The sequence below is a fragment of the Aquarana catesbeiana genome, linkage group LG05, assembly GCF_042186555.1.
Source record: "Aquarana catesbeiana isolate 2022-GZ linkage group LG05, ASM4218655v1, whole genome shotgun sequence".
In the NCBI taxonomy this organism is placed as follows: Eukaryota; Metazoa; Chordata; class Amphibia; order Anura; family Ranidae; genus Aquarana; species Aquarana catesbeiana.
This window is the reverse complement of record NC_133328.1, coordinates 497,305,068-497,323,585: the sequence shown is the minus strand read 5'-3', so window position 1 is coordinate 497,323,585 and position 18,518 is coordinate 497,305,068. Positions and strand designations below refer to the sequence as shown.

The following is an 18,518-nucleotide window of genomic DNA, read 5'->3' as shown; positions in this document are numbered from 1 at the left end:
CTTGAAAAAGTATTTATACCCCTTGAAATTTTCTACATTTTGTCATGTTACAACCAAAAACGTAAATGTAATTTATTGGGATTTTATGTGATAGACCAACACAAAGTGGCACATAATTGTGAAGTGGAAGGAAAATGATAAATGGTTTTCAATTTTTTTTACAAATAAGTATGTGAAAAGTGTGGCTTGCATTTGTATTCAGCCCCCCGAGTCAATACTTTGTAGAACCAACGTTCGCTGCAAGTCTTTTTGGGATGTCTCTACCAACTTTGCACATCTAGAAAGTGACAATTTTGTCCAATCTTTGCAAAATAGCTCAAGCTCTGTCAGATTGGATGGAGAGCGTCTGTGAACAGCAATTTTCATGTCTTGCCACAGATTCTCAATTGGATTTAGGCCTGGACTTTGACTGGGCCATTCTAACACACGAATATGCTTTGATCTAAACCATTGTAGCTCTGGCTGTATGTTTAGGGTCGTTGTCCTGCTGGAAGGCGAACCTCCACCCCAGTCTCAAATCTTTTGTAGACTCTAACAGGTTTTCTTCTAAGATTGCCCTGTATTTGGCTCCATCCATCTTCCCATCAATTATGAACAGCTTCCCTGTCCCTGCTGAAGAAAAGCATCCCCACAACATGATGCTGCCACCACCATGTTTGACAGTAGGGATGGTGTGTTCAGGGCGATGAGTAGTGTTAGTTTTCACCACACATAGCGTTTTGCTTTTAGGCTAAAAAGTTCAATTTTGGTCTCATCTGACCAGAGCACCTTCTTCCACATGTTTGCTGTGTCCCCTGTGGCTTCTCGCAAACTGCAAATGGGACTTCTTATGGCTTTCTTTCAACAATGGCTTTCTTCTTGCCACTCTTCCATAAAGTCCAGATTTGTGTAGTGCACGACTAATAGTGGACAGATTCTCCCACCTGAGCTATGGATCTCTGCAGCTCCTCCAGAGTTACCATGGGCCTCTTGGCTGCTTCTCTGATTAATGCTCTTTGCCCGGCCTGTCAGTTTATATGAACAGCTATGTCTTGGTAGGTTTGCGGTTGCGCGATGATGGATTGAACAGTGCTCTGTGAGATGTTCAAAGCTTGGGATATTTTTTTTTTTAACCTAACCCTACCTTCTCCACAACTTTATCCCTGACCTGTCTGGTGTGTTCCTTGGCATTCACGGTGGTGTTTGTTCACTAAGGTTCTCTAACAAATCTCTGAGAGCTTCACAGAACAGCTGTATTTATACTGAGATTAAATTACACACAGGTGGACTCTATTTACTAATTAGGTGACTTCTGAAGGCAATTGGTTCCACTAGATTATAGGGGTATGAGAGTAAAGGGGGCTGAATACAAATGCATGCCACACTTTTCACAACAAACAACAGGAGACGAGCTCGGCGCTCGTAGTTACTACACACTGCAGCATTGTTTTAAATGTAAGTTGATTGGACTTGTTTTATTAAATAAATATACCTTTTATATGGGATCACGCGTCTCTTTCCCCCTCACACTGTACATCACTACTCTACCTGACGAACACTGAGGAGAGAGGCACGGGGACATATTCCAGTTTCCAGGCACGGGGACAGATTCCAGATTGGTGACACTCCTGGAGGCATACGAGCTCGGCGCTCATGGATTGATGCCCACACTCACTTCATGAAAGTGAGTGCAACCTCCCCGTGTGTGTGTCTTGCCCCCCCTCCACTGTGGTCGTCGCAGAGTTTTTTTACATGCTGTATACTTTTTATTTTTTATATTTCGCTTGGCATGTCACTGCCTGTATACACGGAACGTCTACACCTGCGGGTCATTTGCAACACAGGCTGTACACCTTACAGCTGTAAGGTAAGCGGCTTGCAAACACGGAGGTGTCCTCACTGAAGATCCCCCCTCCCTCCCTTCACGATTGGACTTGTTTTGTGTTTCTCATCACGTGTTTTTGTTTTTTGGACTTGATGATAGAACTAATATTCATGTTTGTCCTAGGGATTTGTCACTTGTAGTTCACCAGGATCTGGCACGTTTTTGCTAATGGGGCACTAGCCCACATATATTTTTCTTGCATTATATATATATTTTTTTTTGCATTGTGTCATTATTCATCCTATTTGTGTTAGTATATGCATTTTTGTTTTGCTATATTCAAGCAGTCATTGTTTCACGATTACCTTTATATATTAGGCTTTGTCTGCCCGCAACATGTCATGTTGATCAGCTATGTTGCACTGCACTGCATCCCCACCATGTTCTTTTAGCATGTAGGATCTATTCATGCATTGGCCCGTTTCTGCTTTTTTAGTTCACTTTGCCACTTTAGATATCTTTGTAGCTTCCCTCCCCCCCCCCTTCATCACAGCGCAACTACCATCTTCCCCCACTTTTGTCCCATTTGTCCTGCCTTGGATCAGTACTTAGGTGTTGCAGCAGTGTCCTTTTAGCATAGCCCCCCCCGACAGCGCAGGAGTTTCCACTTTCACATATTTATTTGTAACAAATTTTTGAAAACCATTTATCATTTTCCTTCCACTTCACAATTATGTGCCACTTTGTGTTGGTCTAGCACATAAAATCCCAAAAACATTAATTTACGTTTTTGGTTGTAACGTGACAAAATGTGGAAAATGTCAAGGGGTATGAACACTTTTTCAAGGCACTGCAATAGTTCAACTTGGTGCAATTCCAGATACTGTGATATGAAACTCCCATGGTATCGTACCTGTTACAGATGGGAAGGAATTATGTACTCATTTATGTAATTACAGTAAAGGTACTCTGTAGGTTTTCTATGGATTCTTACAAGTGTGCCATAACCTGGAGGCACAATTCAGGGACCAAGAAAATCCCTTGTCTGAATACCCACTAACAGAAATGTTAAAGTTGCAAGGCTGCAAAAGGGTATATATCCACTTTCTATTCCCACTTGCTACACACTAAACTGGGTAAAACACTGGCTAGTAAGACTTTAAGGCAGACCCTACTATATCTACAGAGGAATGAGACAATATATGGTTCTCTCGTATGTTGGTCTCACCATTGGTTATTAAAAAATGAATTCAATTTTATTATATAAACCAAAACATACCTACAGTATATCCTGCTCGACTGCACAAAATGGGATGTATTGTGGACCCTCAACTGTTTATGAAATAATGAACTCCAGGCAGTTATGATGCACCTCATTTAGGGTTGTCAGATTATACCTCATTGCAACTCCCCCTTCCCTGTATACCAAACATTTATTTTTTTGGTATACAGTAAAACCTTAGTTTGAGAGCAGCTTGGTTTGAGAGCGCTTTGCAAGACAAGCTAAAATTTTTAATAAATTTTGACTTGATATACAAGTGATGTCTTGATATAAAAGTAGCATCAAGTCACAACTGAGTATAAAAGAGAAGAGAGGTGCTTCTAAGTGGAACAATATGGTTACATTTAATGAAGGTACAACATTTAGCAACTCACATGGTTGATGATTAAAACGGGCACATCTAAGTATGCAGGCATCCGGGGTAAAAGCTGTCCACATAGACCATCCTCTGCACCGCCATCAATGTCGTCCCTTCCACGCTGCACTCCACGATCGGTTCAAGCCACGCTTTCAGATCACTCTACTGCAGGGTAGTCTTCCTGGTCACGATTGCAGACTGACAGTGGTGAGAGTCGGGGGGATGTGGACAGCTTTACCCCGGATGCCTGCATACTTAGATGTGCCTCCTAATTATCATCAACCATGTGAGTTGCTAAATGTTGTACCTTCATTAAATGTAACCATATTGCTACACTAAGAGGCGCCTCTCTTCTCTTTTATGCTCTGTAGCTCCTGCTGGATTTTGCTTCTAATTCCCTTGTGGAGGCTGCCATTTGTGGATGGACATTTTTATGGTTACACAACCTATCACACTGCTATAATCTTTTTATATTGACTATAAACTAAAGGACTTATGAATAAATGGTTGTGGAACAAATCATTTGAGTTTCCATTCTTTCTTATGGGGAAATTTGCTTTGATATACAAGTGCTTTGGATTACAAGCATGTTTCTGGAAAGAATTATGCTTGCAATCCAAGGTTTTACTGTACTAGACAAAGAATATTGGCTACACTGTACTAGAATATTCTTGCAAGAAACTTTTATTAATGGCAAAGCCATAGCTATTAAAGGGATAAGTCCACCTTCTCCTACCATAGCCCAGTAGAAAAAAATTTGTTAAACAGATTATCCCATATGAAAACTTTATATATCCCCTAAACTTCCATCCATTCTAGGACCTATGGAGTAAATCTTCTTGCATGTTAAGGTCAGGGTGACATGAGGGTCTGCCAACTGTTCTAGTTCTTTTTTTAATGAAACATATTTAAACATAGTTAAATATATATATTTCTGGCCGACACCCAGCTAAGCTAGAAACTTGCAGATTATTAAAGCTGAACTCCGGGTTTGAGTCAACTTCAAATAGCTGGTTTGGACTAGGCTGGTCCAAACAAACTATTTCCTTCACTAAGAGATACACCTGGTGGGAGTGATATATATTGTAAACTGTACGGAATATAAATACATACATGATATAGATACAAAGCTTCCTATGAATGGCTTAGGTGGAGAGGCAGGGGGTTGACACCATGACCTTCACCTCAGCCAATCAGAGGATGCCTTGTATTCATTGATCAAAAAACAAGCTGAGCAGAGCTCAGCCCAACTCCATTTTGTGACAGGACTGGGATGGGACCGTCCCACTGCTGGAACACAGCACCGTATACCGTATGTAGCTGATTCTACAAATTGTTTATACAGCACTCCCAGTGGATGTTGGAAGTGCAACAGCAAAGTTGCTTATAAACTGACAATATATATGCATTGTACCTATCCATGCTGCAGATGGTGCTGTAGTGTTATAGTGTAATGTGCATGTATTCTATGATATGATGTTATGGGCCCAGGCACTGGAGAGAGTACTACAAGTCAGTGTGTACTGTATACAAGCTGCTGAAAGAAGGCAAGCGGTTCAGATGTAAAGTTTGCAATCACAAAGCTAAACAATGCCAAATACCAGCTGTGGAAGTTCATGCTAGAAATGCTTCTCAGCAAGGACAACTTGTGGCAAGTGCTGAATACAGACAGGCCTACAGAGAGACGGAGGCATGGGACAGACAGGCAAATGCGTCTATAAGCTTGCTAGTAGAAAATGACCAGCTTATCCACAGAAAAACAGAGAAAACGGCCAAAGGTATGTGGACTTCATTACAAAAACTGCATGAGCGTTCAAGCCTAAACAGCAAGCTGTTTCTGCTAAGAAAGCTGTATAAGATAAGACTAGAAGAAGGCCAGCAAATGAGTGACCACGTAAAAGCTATGCTAGAAATCATAAAGCAGCTGCGCACCATCAGAGAGGACATTAAAGACAACCATATTGTTGCCCTGCTCCTCTGCAGTCTCCAGAGATATATACTGCTTATATTAATGCTTTAGAAACCAGACCCGAACAGGAGCTAATGCTAGCATATGTCAAAGGCAAATTAATTGATGAATATGACAGAAGGAAAGAAAATACACACCATGATGACAAAGCTCTTAAGATGTACAAAGGCACAAAGCACAACAAAGAAAGCAGAGCCTGTTTTTACTGTAAAAGGACCGGTCACTTAAAAAAGGACTGTTCTATTTGCCGAGCAGCAAAAGCTAGAACTATCCACAAAAGAAAGAGTCAAAGCAGCCACAAAGGAAACTGCAGACACATTATGGAGTAGCACCTTTAAGGTGACACAGTGTAGCAAGCCACGTGGCTGATGCATAGGCTCAGGTGCGACAAGCCACATGACTAGAAAGAAAGTGCTGTATATGTTCCAGAACTAGAAGGCAGCCTTCTATCAGTGTAAAGTCTTGCAAACAACAGTCTCACAGTTAAGTTCCAGGGTGATGAATGCACAATTCACAATGATAAGCGATTCCTTGCAAAAGGAAAACTGGATGATCACCACAGACCAGCAAGCCAATATAGTCTCTAATGACCTACACAGCAAATGTATTCACTTATGACGCAGGCGGCTGGGGTACAAAAGTCCAGAAGCTATACTGACATTATAAAGAGGCTTATCAGAAGATTTTTCAATAGCGCCTTGCAAAGTGTTCATGAAATGCAGGTGCTGTACTGAAGAAAAAGCCACACGTGCTCCCCTTTCCACAGGCATCTCAAAGAAAAACTACCCACCCCCTGCAGCTCATACACAGTGACGTATGTGGTCCAATTAAAACTCCCATGTCTGGCTGGAACAGATATCTACTGACTTTCATTGATAATTATTCCAGGTAAACAACTGATAAAAATGGGGAATACTCGGAATGGTCAGGGGTGGGAAATGGGGTCCCCCAAGGTTCTGTGCTGGGACCAATCCTGTTTAATTTGTTCATATATGACCTGGAGGATGGGGTAAACAGTTCAATCTCTGTATTTGCGGACGATACTAAGCTAAGCAGGGCAATAACTTCTCCGCAGGATGTGGAAACCTTGCAAAAAGATCTGAACAAATTATTGGGGTGGGCAACTACATGGCAAATGAGGTTCAATGTAGAAAAATGCAAAATAATGCATTTGGGTGGCAAAAATATGAATGCAATCTACTCACTAGGGGGTGAACCTCTGGGGGAATCTAGGATGGAAAAGGACCTGGGGGTCCTAGTAGATGATAGGCTCAGCAATGGCATGCAATGCCAAGATGCTGCTAACAAAGCTAACAGAATATTAGCATGCATTAAAAAGGGGATTAACTCCAGGGATAAAGCAATAATTCTCCCACTCTACAAGGCTTTGGTCCGGCCTCACCTGGAGTATGCTGTTCAGTTCTGGGCACCAGTCCTCAGGAAGAAAGTACTGGAAATTGAGTGAGTACAAAGAAGGGCAACAAAGCTAATAAAGGGTCTGGAGGATATTAGTTATGAAGAAAGCTAATAAAGGGTCTGGAGGATATTAGTTATGAAGAAAGGTTCCGAGCACTGAACTTATTCTCCCTGGAGACGCTTGAGAGGGGATATGATTTCAATTTACAAATACCATACTGGTGACCCCACAATTGGACTAAAAAATTTTTGTGGAAGAGAGTTTAATAAGACACGTGGCCACTCACTAAAATTAGAAGAAAAGAGGTTTAACCTTAAACTGTGTAGAGGGTTCTTTACTGTAAGAGTGGCAAGGATGTGGAACTCCCTTCCACAGGCGGTGGTTTCAGCAGGGGGCATCAATAAGTTTCAAAAAACTATTAGATAAGCACCTGAACGACCGCAACATACAGAGATATACAATGTAATACTGACATATAATCACACACATAGGTTGGACTTGATGGACTTGTGTCTTTTTTCAACTTCACCTACTATGGAACTATGTAACTATGTAACAACTGCTTATCTGATGAAACACAAGAATGGAACTTCAGAGAAACTTCAAGAGTTTGTTGCCATGTCTAGCAACAAATTCCAATGGAAACCAGGAATAATATGCAATGACAATGGGGGAGAATACATAAGCAAAGAAGTGGCCTCATTCTTGAAGAGACCAGGAATAGTACACCATACAAACCACATCATACACTCCTGAACAAAAAAACGGTGTAGCAGAAAGGAAAAATGATACTCTTATAGAAATGGCCAGGTGCATACTGTCGGATGCCAACCTACCTCACAAGTACTGGGGAGAAGCAGTCATGACTGCAACCTACCTACAGAACAGACTACCCTCAACTCAAGAGCCAATAAAAAGTACTCCATTCAAGATGTTGCATGGATCAAAGCCTAGCATAGGGCACATCAGTGTTTGGATGTAAAACATATGCCTAATTTCCAATTGAGAAGCAATCCGATCTGGATAACAGAGCCATAGAGGGCATTCTAGAAGGCTACAGTGTGCAAACTAAGGGAGTTACAGAATCCTACACCCAAAGACTGACAAAGCGTAAATAAGCCATGGCGTTTATTTTGATGAGAGCCCATCACCAGAAATACTGATCCCTGAAAGCTGTGAAGTGAATATGCCCAGCAAACTGGAAGAAAAAAAATCGACCAAAAGCGAACCTGTGCAGGAGTCAGAACAAGAGGTGTTATTCACATTGCCTAAATCAACTTTCCCACCAGATCCCACTGAACTGCCTGAAATCAGAAGATCCACTCGGACTACAACGGGGATACCACCCCGCAAGCTGTCATACACTGTCAAAACACTCAGCATAGTTGAACCAACATCCTGAGAAGACATAGAAAAATTGCAAAACGTGAAGACAATAAATGGAGAAATGCAGCATAAGATGAATTAAAGTCACTTCAGGAAAACCTGGACACTCACAGAGCTCCCTCCTAACTGCAAAACTATAGGAAGTAAGTGGACTCTAAAAGTAAAGCCAGACGCAGAAGGGAATATCCACAAATACAAAGCCAGACTAGTTACCAAGGGTTACTCACAGAAATTCGGTGAAGATTACGATGAAACATTCGCTCCCGTCGTAAAACACTCCACCATCAGAGCGCTTCTTAGCCTTGCTGCTGGGAAGGGCATGCATGTGAAACACCTACACGTTGGAATGTGGAATGAGAAAGTGAATGAAGTACTTACTAGAGAGGGATTCTCAAGAAGTAAAGCAGACCCCTGTCTCTACTCCAGGAATCAAGAAGACAGATGGGTATACATCCTTATCTATGTTGATGACATTATAACCTGTTTTGAACAAGAAGGGGTTTACAATCAGATAGTTCACAAGCTGAAAGAAAAATTTTAAATAAAAAAGGTAGGGAACATTAGCTACTATCTGGGAGTCCAAAAAGAAAGAGAAGAAGATGGGAGTTATCTTCTCAACCAATCTCAGAAAATCTCTGAAATCTTGGAACAATTCCATATGCAAGATGCAAATGAAGTGAAAATGCCTATGGAACCAGGCCATCAAAAGAGCAATGAAGCAGAAAGCTTGCTACCCAACAATGATATGTATCGCAGAGCAATCGGTAAGCTGCTATATGTTGCCACTGTGACAAGGCCAGACATAGCCGTAGCAGTGGGCATACTATGCAGGAAAGTCTCAGCTCCCTGTCAGGGTTATTGGAACGCAGTAAAAAGAGTGATACAGTACCTCAAAGGAACAATTCAGATGAAGTTACGTTTACCAGTAACATCAAATCCAAAACTGGTTGGGTATGTGGATGCTGACTGGGCCAGGGAACAGAACTGACCGCAAATCCACAAGTGGATTTATCTTCCAGTACGAGGAAGAAACCATAAGTTGGTCTAGTCAAAAGCAGGTAACTGTCGCTCTATCTTCAATTTAAGCAGAGTACATTGCAGCAGCACACGCGTGTCAAGAAGTGATATGGATTCGTCAACTTTTTGTGGACATTGAGGTAGACATGTCAAAACCAATTCCCATTTTTGAAGATAACCAGGGATGTATAAAGCTTACGCAATCAGAAAGGGTCAATACTAGGACCTAACACATCTATTTCAAGTATCACCTGCTGAGGGATAATCCAGAACAAGGCATTATTGACATCCAATGCTGCCTGTCAGAGGAGATGACTGCTGATGCACTCACCAGGCCTTTGTCGAAGGTACGTCATAATTATATCCAGAAGAAGCTGAATGTAATTTGACAAAGCACATGCTGTTGAGAAGGGGTGTTGGAAGTACAACAGCAAAATTGCTTATAAACTGACAATATATATGTATTATACCTAAATATGCAGCAGGTGGCACTGTAGTGTTATAGTGTAATGTGCATGTATTCTATGATATGATGTAATCAGAGGAAGTACCTTCTTTCTCTAAGTGTATACTTGTTGTGTTCCTGTTAAGACATGTTCTGCATTCCTCCATGAAAGTAAGGTATTCTCTGTATTAAAGAAGCTTCCAGCGCATCATTTCATTACTCTGTCAACAGTGGGCATATGTATTTGTGACGTTAATAGTTCATTTTGGACCGCCATGGTCTAAGCAAACTATTTAAAATTAAATCAAACCTGGATTTAGGCTTTAAATAATCAAAGAGTCATTGGCTCATTACCAATTGGCTCATTACCAATTAAATACTATCCTGATGTAGGTGACAGATGAAAGGGGTCAAAACCAAGTTTTCTGTTTCAGGAATGGTGTATATAACTTTTAACAAAGTGCTGATGCTGCCAACATTAAACGCCGTCACACATCTCACCTTCAGCAGTTTCATGAGGCTTTCAAGCTGTACCATCAGCTCCCTTCTGCTCTCCTGCAAGGCAGACATCCTCTGCTCGAGTTCATCTTTGCGCTGTCTGAAGGACAAGAATTTAGATAAGAATATGTTTCCCTATGTCAAAACATTCTACCTCTTCCTATAAAACAGCAAGTAAGCAGACATAAAAACTAAATCATTTGCTAGACTCTTCACCATCTGACACTTTCAGATGTGTTGGATCCCTGTGTTTTTCCCCCACTGCAGATCCCCATCACTATTGTGTTTCTGCAACTCCTAAAAACATACTAATTAAACAGAAAATGGAGGTGAGGGGTTGGGGTGGGGTGCTACAAAACCAAAGCAGGCAAATGAACCACCTGGAAGTATCAGATGAAGAAAATTCTATCTGCAACATTAGTAAAGACTGGAGTCAACAGAGGCACTAATGGAATGTATTACACATATAATTTATACAGCTGTATCTCATTAATGTTTTCATAGATTATGGCAGTATTTATTTAAAGTAGAACTAAAGCCAAAACTTTTTTTTTCATTTTGGTTAGGGCAAGAGAAGTTTATAACCCCTGTCAGATTTTTTTTTTTTTTTTTTGCCATCTGTGTCCTATTTTGGAGAGTTCCCTTCACTTCCTGTCCCATAGCTAAACAGGGAGTGAGAGGAAATCCCTGCAAATTAAAGGAATTCCTTGGAGGCCCCAGGTCACCAGAACTAGTGTCCCCATTGAAAGATTTTCCTCCTTCTACCTTACCAGGGACAACTCAAAATTTGGAATTTTCTTTACTTTCACTTTTAATGATAAGGGTATACAAGACAGAGGAGAGGAGATATCCCAGTGGAAACATGGACAGTAATAAAATCCTGACAGAGTTTTATACCCTTTCCATGTCTACTTTAGAAAAATGTTGTATTATCTGTGCCCAGATAGGGAGAGATTTTGCTTAAATTCCTGTTTTGGGGACCACACAAGAAATAAGGGCTATTTGATCAGCATCAGAAACAGTGTTACAAAAAATAAATTAAAAAAAAGCTGGAGTTGTACTCTCTTTGAAATAATTCAGGATGCTTATATACTGTACAGGAATAAGTGTGTATGATTAAAACAAACCCCTCATTTTCCTAAAGTTTTTTTATTGCTGTCTTTGCTAGAGAAATGTCCTATCTTCCTGTCCTTGTAACACACTGGGGTCTATTTATAAAACATTTATTGGACGAATGTCGCCTTCATGCAAGCTGCACAAATTTTCTCTGCATTTTCTGTAATGGAATAATTCCTATGATCAACTGCTCCATCTAGTGGCCAAACTGCAGCATATTTTCTCATTGTTAGAAAATGATTCTATATTTTGGCCACTAGATGGATTCATCTTAGAAATGACAGCAATCTATTACAGAAAATACAGGGAAAATGTGTGCAGCCCGCAAATGTTTTAGAAATGAACAGCAATGAAAACCCAGCAGAGGTTCAAACACTAAAAAAAGCACTTTTCACTGACGTTTCTCTTTACAGTAAATTCACAAATAATTGTAATGCTAATATCTGAAACCACTGGCATAATTTGTGCCATCTGATCATCACCTGAGCAGTCGGAGCTCCGCTAACAGAGTGGGATTCTGCTGGGCTTTTTCTGGTGTGGGCTGAGAGGCCTGTTCATGTTCAATTCGCAACCTTTGTATTTCCTGCAAGATTTCTCTTAAGACAGAGAAAAGAAACAAGAAGCAATCAGGTAAAAGTACAAAATTGGGTTATTCAAAAGGAGCATGTATGCTTGCATGTGTGTGTGTGTATACTCACTGACCACTTTATTAGGAACACCTTGCTAGTACCAGGTTGGACCCCCCTTTTGCCTTCAGAACTGTCTTAATTCTTTGAGGCATAGATTCAACAAGGTGTTGGAAACATTCCTCAGAGATTTTAGTCCATATTGACATGATAGCATCACGCAATTGCTGTAGATTTGTCGGCTGCACATCCATGATGCGAATCTCCAGTTCCACTACATCTCAAAAGTGCTCCATATTAACATGATAGCATCATGCAATTGTTGTAGATTTGTCAGCTGCACATCCATGATGCGAATCTCCCGTTCCACTGCATCTCAAAGGTGCTCTAATGCAGTGGTTCTCAACCTCAGGCATTAATACCCCCAACAGGCCATGTTTACAGGTTTTCCTTTATCTTGCACAGGTGCTTTAAATCAGAGTCAATGGCTTGGTATTTTGGACAGTTATTTTATCTAAGAGAAATTCCCAAAACGTGGCCTGTTGGGGGAACTGGAGGACTGAGGTTGAGAACCACTGCTCCATTGGATTAAGATCTGGTGACTGTGGAGGCCATTGGAGTACAGTGAACTCATTGTCATGTTCAAGAAACCAGTGGTGAGATGATTGGAGCTTTGTGACATGGTGCATTATCCTGCTGGAAGGAGCCATCAGAAGATGGGTACACTGTAGTCATAAAGGACTGGACATGGTCAGCAACAATACTCAGGTAGGCCGTGTTGTTTAAACAATGCTCAATTGGTACGAAGGGGCCCAAAGTGTGGCAATAAAATATCCCCCCACACCATTACAGCACCAGCCTGAACCATTGATACAAGGCAGGATGGATCCATGCTTTCATGTTGTTTAAGCCAAATTCTGACCCTGCCATCTGAATGTTGCAGCTGAAATCGAGACTCATCAGACCAGGCAACATTTTTCCAATCTTCGATTGTCCAATTTTGGTGAGCCTGTGCAAACTGTAGCCTCAGTTTCCTATTCTTAGCTGACAGGAGTGGCACCCGGTGTGGTCTTCTGCTGCTGTAGCCCATCTGCTTCAAGGTTCAATGTGTTGTGCATTCAGAGATGGTATTCTGCATACCTTGGCTGTAACAAGTGGTTATTTGAGTTACTGTTACCTTTCTATCATCTGCAACCAGTCTGCACATTCTTCCCTGACCTCATGGCATTTTCGTCCACACAACTCCGGCTCAATAGAGATTTTCTCTTTTTCGGACCATTCTCTGTAAACGCTACAGATGGTTGTGCGTGAAAATCCCAGTAGATTAGCAGCTTTTTAAATACTCAGACCAACCCATCTGGCACCAGCCACCATGCCACGTTCAAAGTCACTTAAATACCCTTTCTTCCCCATTCCGATGCTTGTTGCTGCAATGTAATTGGCTGATTAGCAATTTGTGTTAACATTCAATTGAACAGATGTACCTAATAAAGTGGCCAGTGAGTGTGTATATACAGTATATCACAAAAGAGTACATCCCTCACATTTTTAAAAATATTTTGTTATATCTTTTCATGTGACAACACTGAAGAAATTACACTTTGCTACAATGTAATGCAGAGTGTACAGCTTGTACAACAATGTAAATTTGCTGTCCCCTCAAAATAACTCAACACAGCCATTAATGTCTAAACTGCTGGCAACAAAAGTGTGTACACCCCTAAGTGAAAATGTCCAAATTGGGCCCAATTAGCCATTTTCCCTCCCCGGGGTCATGTAACTTGTTAGTGTTACAAGGTCTCATGTGTGAATGGGGGGCAGGTGTGTTAAATTTGGTGTTACTGCTCTCACACTGGTCATACCTAGGCTATAAGAAGATTGCCAAGACCCTGAAACTGAGCTGCAGCACGGTGGCCAAGACCATACAGCAGTTTAACAGGACAGGTTCCACTCAGAACAGGCCTCGTCATGGTCGACCAAAGAAGTTTAGTGCACATGCTCAGCGTCATATCCACAGGTTGCCTTTTGGAAATAGACATATGAGTGCTGCTAGCATTGCTGCAGAGGTTGAAGGGGTGAGGAGGTCAGCCTGACAGTGCTCAGACCATACGCCGCACACTGCATCAAATTGATCTGCATGGCTGTCGTCCCAGAAGGAAGCCTCTTCTAAAGATGATGCACAAGAAAGCTTGCTGACGAAAAGCAGGCTAAGGACATGGATTATTGGAACCATGTCCTGTGGTCTGATGAGACCAAGCTAAATGTATTTGGTTCAGATAGTGTCAAGTGTGTGTGGTGGCAACAAAGTGAGGAGTACAAAGACAAGTGTGTCTTGCCTACAGTCAAGCATGGTGGTGGGAGTGTCATGGTCTGGGGCTGCATGAGTGCTGCCGGCACTGGAAAGCTACAGTTCATTGAGGAAACCATGAATGCCAGCATGCACTGTGACATACTGAAGCAGCGCATGATCCCCTCCCTTCGGAGACTGGGCCGTAGGGCAGTATTCCAAACACACCTCCAAAACGACAACTGCCTTGCTAAAGAAGCTGAGGGTAAAGGTGATGGACTGGCCAAGCATGTCTCCAGACCTAAACCCTATTGAGCATCTGTGGGGCATCCTCAAATGGAAGGTGGAGGAGCGCAAGGTAACATCCACCAGCTCCGTGACGTCGTCATGGAGGAGTGGAAGAGGATTCCAGTGGCAACCTGTGAAGCTCTGGTGAAATCCATGCCCAAGAGGGTTAAGTCAGTGCTGTGTGTTGAGTTATTTTAAAGGGACAGCAAATTTACACTGTTATACAAGCTGTACAATGTGAGGGGTGTACTCACTTTTGTGAGATACTGTGTGTATATATGTGTGTGTAATATATATATATATATATATATATATATATATATATATACATATACACACACACACACATACATATATACACACACACAGTTATGCTCATAAGTTTACATACCCTGGCAGAATTTATGAATTTATGATATATTGGCCATTTTTCAGAGAATATGACTGATAACACAAAAACTTTTTTCACTCATGGTTAGTGTTTGGCTGAAGCCATTTATTATCAATGAACTGTGTTTACTCTTTTTAAATCATAATGGCAACAGAAACTACCCAAATGACCCTGATCAAAAGTTTACATACCCCAGTTCTTAATACCGTGTATTGCCCCCTTTAACATCAATGACAGCTTGAAGTCTTTTGTGGTATTTGTGGATGAAGCTCTTTATCTTCTCAGATGGTAAAGCTGCCCATTCCTCTTGGCAAAAAGCCTTCAGTTCCTGTAAATTCTTGGGCTGTCTTGCATGAACTGCACTTTTGAGATCTCCCCAGAGTGGCTCAATGATATTGAGGTCAGGAGACTGAGATGGCCACTCCAGTACCGCCACATTATTATGCTGTAGCCAATGACAGGCTAAACTTGGCCTTTTGTTTTGGATCATTGTCATGTTGGAATGTCCAGGTACGTCCAATGCGCAGCTTCCTGGCTGATGAATTCAAATGTTCCTCCAGTATTTTTTGATAACATACTGCCAACAATTTTGACCAAATTTCCTGTGCCTTTGTAGCTCACACATCCCCAAAACATCAGCGGTCCACCTCTGTACCTTTCATCCTAGGCCTTGTTGACTCCTCCCCCAATGTAGCGTTTATGGTTGTGGCCAAAAAGCTCAATTTTGGTCTCATCACTCCAAATGACTTTGTGCCAGAAGGTTTGAGGCTGGTCTCTGTTCTGTTTGGCGTATTGTAAGCGGGATACTTTGTGGAATTTGCAAAGTAGTGGCTTTCTTCTGGCGACTCAACCATGCAACCCATCTTTCTTCAAGTGCCTTCTTATTGTGCATCTTGAAACAGCCACACCACATGTTATCTGATAGTCCTGTATTTCACCTGAAGTTATTTGTGGGTTTTTCTTTGCAACCTGATCAATTTTTCTGGCAGTTGTGGCTGAAATTTAGTTGGTCTACCTGACCGTGGTTTGGTTAAAACAGAACTCCTCATTTTCCACTTTTTGATTAGACTTTGAACACTGCTGATTGGCATTCTCAATTCCTTGGATATCTTTTTATATCCCTTTCCTGTTTTCAACTACCTTTTGCCGTAGATCCTTTGAAAATTCTTTTGCTTTCCCCATGACTCAGAATCCAAGACTGAGGTAGTTCAGATATACATATTAACTATTAAGTAACCAACACCACCCCACCATTCTTCAATAATGATACCAAACTGTATTGGGTTAAATGGCCAGTTCGGCCTTTTATTAAGCCAAAATTATACTTAAACTTGAATATTAATAAACACTCCAGAAGAAGAAGAAAATGATTGCAGATCCTTGACGACACCATCACCCACAACTTAGGAGTCTGTGATACCGTAAAGCTAGGTTCAGTCCCCAGCCGCCATACACCGCCTCGAGGACTATACTGACCACAGACCCCTACCACCTTAACACCCGGTCAGTCTAAACTGAACAAGACCAAATGGAGGACTCCACACCTGAGGTAGGTCCCACCGTTTCACCAATCGACCAAAGTTTTCGACCCTCGTCAAGGACCCCAACCGCCACAGCGGCACAAGTATTACACTTTATACTTGTGCCTACCGCCACACCATCAAAGCCCTCTGGATACCGTCCTGCAATCCCAAGAACCATAAGCCTACGCCCACAGCATTGAGATGTACACCATCCCCTCTAAGAAACTGCCATGTGTCCTTCTCTAGCTCGCCATGCCTAATCACCAAGCCACCATTTCGAGCAATAAATCTGCCCACCTCCTTATTCACCTTTATCCGGGCCTTGTTTAGCTTCCCCACCGACCTGGCCCCCTCCATGACTTGCGGGCCACAATGTCTGACCATACAATGATCATGTCAGGGAAGGAAGACCGAAGTCGCAGGAAATCCCATTGAATATCCTAATAATCTTCCTCATGGGATGCAGGCCCTAGTCATTCCCACCCACATGTATGACCAAAATGTCAGGATGTCTGTCCAGCCTCATAAAGAGGTGAACTTCCAGGATGACTCTTTGCCAGACACCAATCCACCTGACGCTGCCCTCACCTCTCATAACTCCCAAATGCCTGCCATCGAGTCTAACCTCAAAAAACGAAGGAATGTCCCAGAATCCAGATTAGACATTGGGGGAGATCTGTAAAGACATAAGGATAACCATGCCCCAAATGTCCTGGCAACAAAAACATAAAAAAAGACAAACAACAGATAGACAGACCAGAAATAACCCCCATGTTTTGATAGTCTAAAACAACTGCGGCAGCACATATATTCTATATCTCTTGGACTACCATCTGCCAATCCGTTTAATTACTCCTTCAGTAAGGCCCCACTGCAACGCCTCAGTGGCTGCTGCTATGCAGAAAGAATGAGATGAATAGTCCCCAGGAAACAACCCTGCCCCTACAAAGGCACTTGCGGAAAACTGCATTGAATTGAAACTTGGACAAACATGAACCATCTGAATGCACGAATAAAGCGCCATCCACTCCAGGCTGCACTTCCAGAAACTGTTTCACTGCCAGCACCGGCCACAAATGTGGGCTATTGCCCCTAAACAATTCTACCTGAATTCCCTTACTGATCTGGTCAGTCTTGGATCGCCTGATCCATAGTTTAACAGCCGAGTCTGAACATGTAACATCCCTAAACAACAAACCCCCCAAAACTCGCCGTGATGGACTAACTAGCTTGCTTATTCAAAAAACGCCAAAGAAGGCCACCAGAAAGGCAGCTTTGAACAAAAGCACCTCAAATCCTGATGAACAAACAGTAGTCAATATCCCAAGAACAGAACCCAGCACCTCAAATGAAATCGGACACCGAGAATTGCAACTTCCCTGCCCCTTACGGTACCCTTTAAGTGCCTGACGTACTACAAAGGACTTGGTAAAATCCTTAACACCCCCAAATAAAAACGCGAGGCCCGCTAACTTCCTATTCATCATAGGCAGACAAAATATAACACCAGCAATGGTACATCTAACCCAGAGTCCACCTCCCCTACCTCCTGCAGTAAAGAGAACCATTTGTTCCGAACCTTGGAATAAGGCTCCCACGTTCCAGCACTGAGTGAATCCCGTATCAGTCCGGCAGCAACTCCAATGCAATCCTCTAGAGCTGTTGAGGACAGGGCACGCCAAGCTGCTCCGCCTCCAATGCCAACACGAGGAACATGTCCCACTGAAAACGAGACAAAGCATCTGCTAATTTGTTGGAATATCCAGGGATAAGTGCAGCATAAAGAAAAATAATTCATTCTCAAACAAATCAAAACTAAGTACCGCAAGAGCCTAACCAAAAGTGCGGAAGAAGCCGGCATATTGTTAATCGCAACAACCACTCCCATAGTATCACAATGGAAGTGCACCTTTTTGTTCCGAAAGAACTCCCTCCATAGTTCCACCGACAGGACTATGGGAAAAAGCTCAAAACCAAGTTTTTTAGAAAACCAGCCTCACGCCATTCTGCAGGCCATGGCTCGGCACTCCAGTTCACCCAAAAATAAGCGCCATAACCCGCCGAACCTGCGGCATCGGTGAAAAGAAGCAAATCTGCATTGCTGACATGAC

At 42.1% G+C, this 18,518-nt stretch overlaps 1 protein-coding gene across 17 annotated transcripts in view; it reads right to left on the bottom strand.

Moving 5' to 3' along the window:
* The window catches only part of DTNA (dystrobrevin alpha), a 393,012-nt gene that overhangs the window by 34,126 nt on the left and 340,368 nt on the right, over nt 1-18,518 (bottom strand). For all 17 annotated transcript variants that reach the window (XR_012244518.1, XM_073631546.1, XM_073631548.1 and 14 more), the window contains 2 exons: nt 11,775-11,888; nt 10,180-10,276 (listed from right to left, as the gene is read on the bottom strand). Coding sequence is in view for 16 of the 17 variants with exons in the window: in XM_073631546.1 (XP_073487647.1) it covers nt 10,180-10,276; nt 11,775-11,888 (211 nt within the window). In the remaining variant the exon portion in view is untranslated. The remainder of the gene's footprint in view (nt 1-10,179; nt 10,277-11,774; nt 11,889-18,518) is intronic.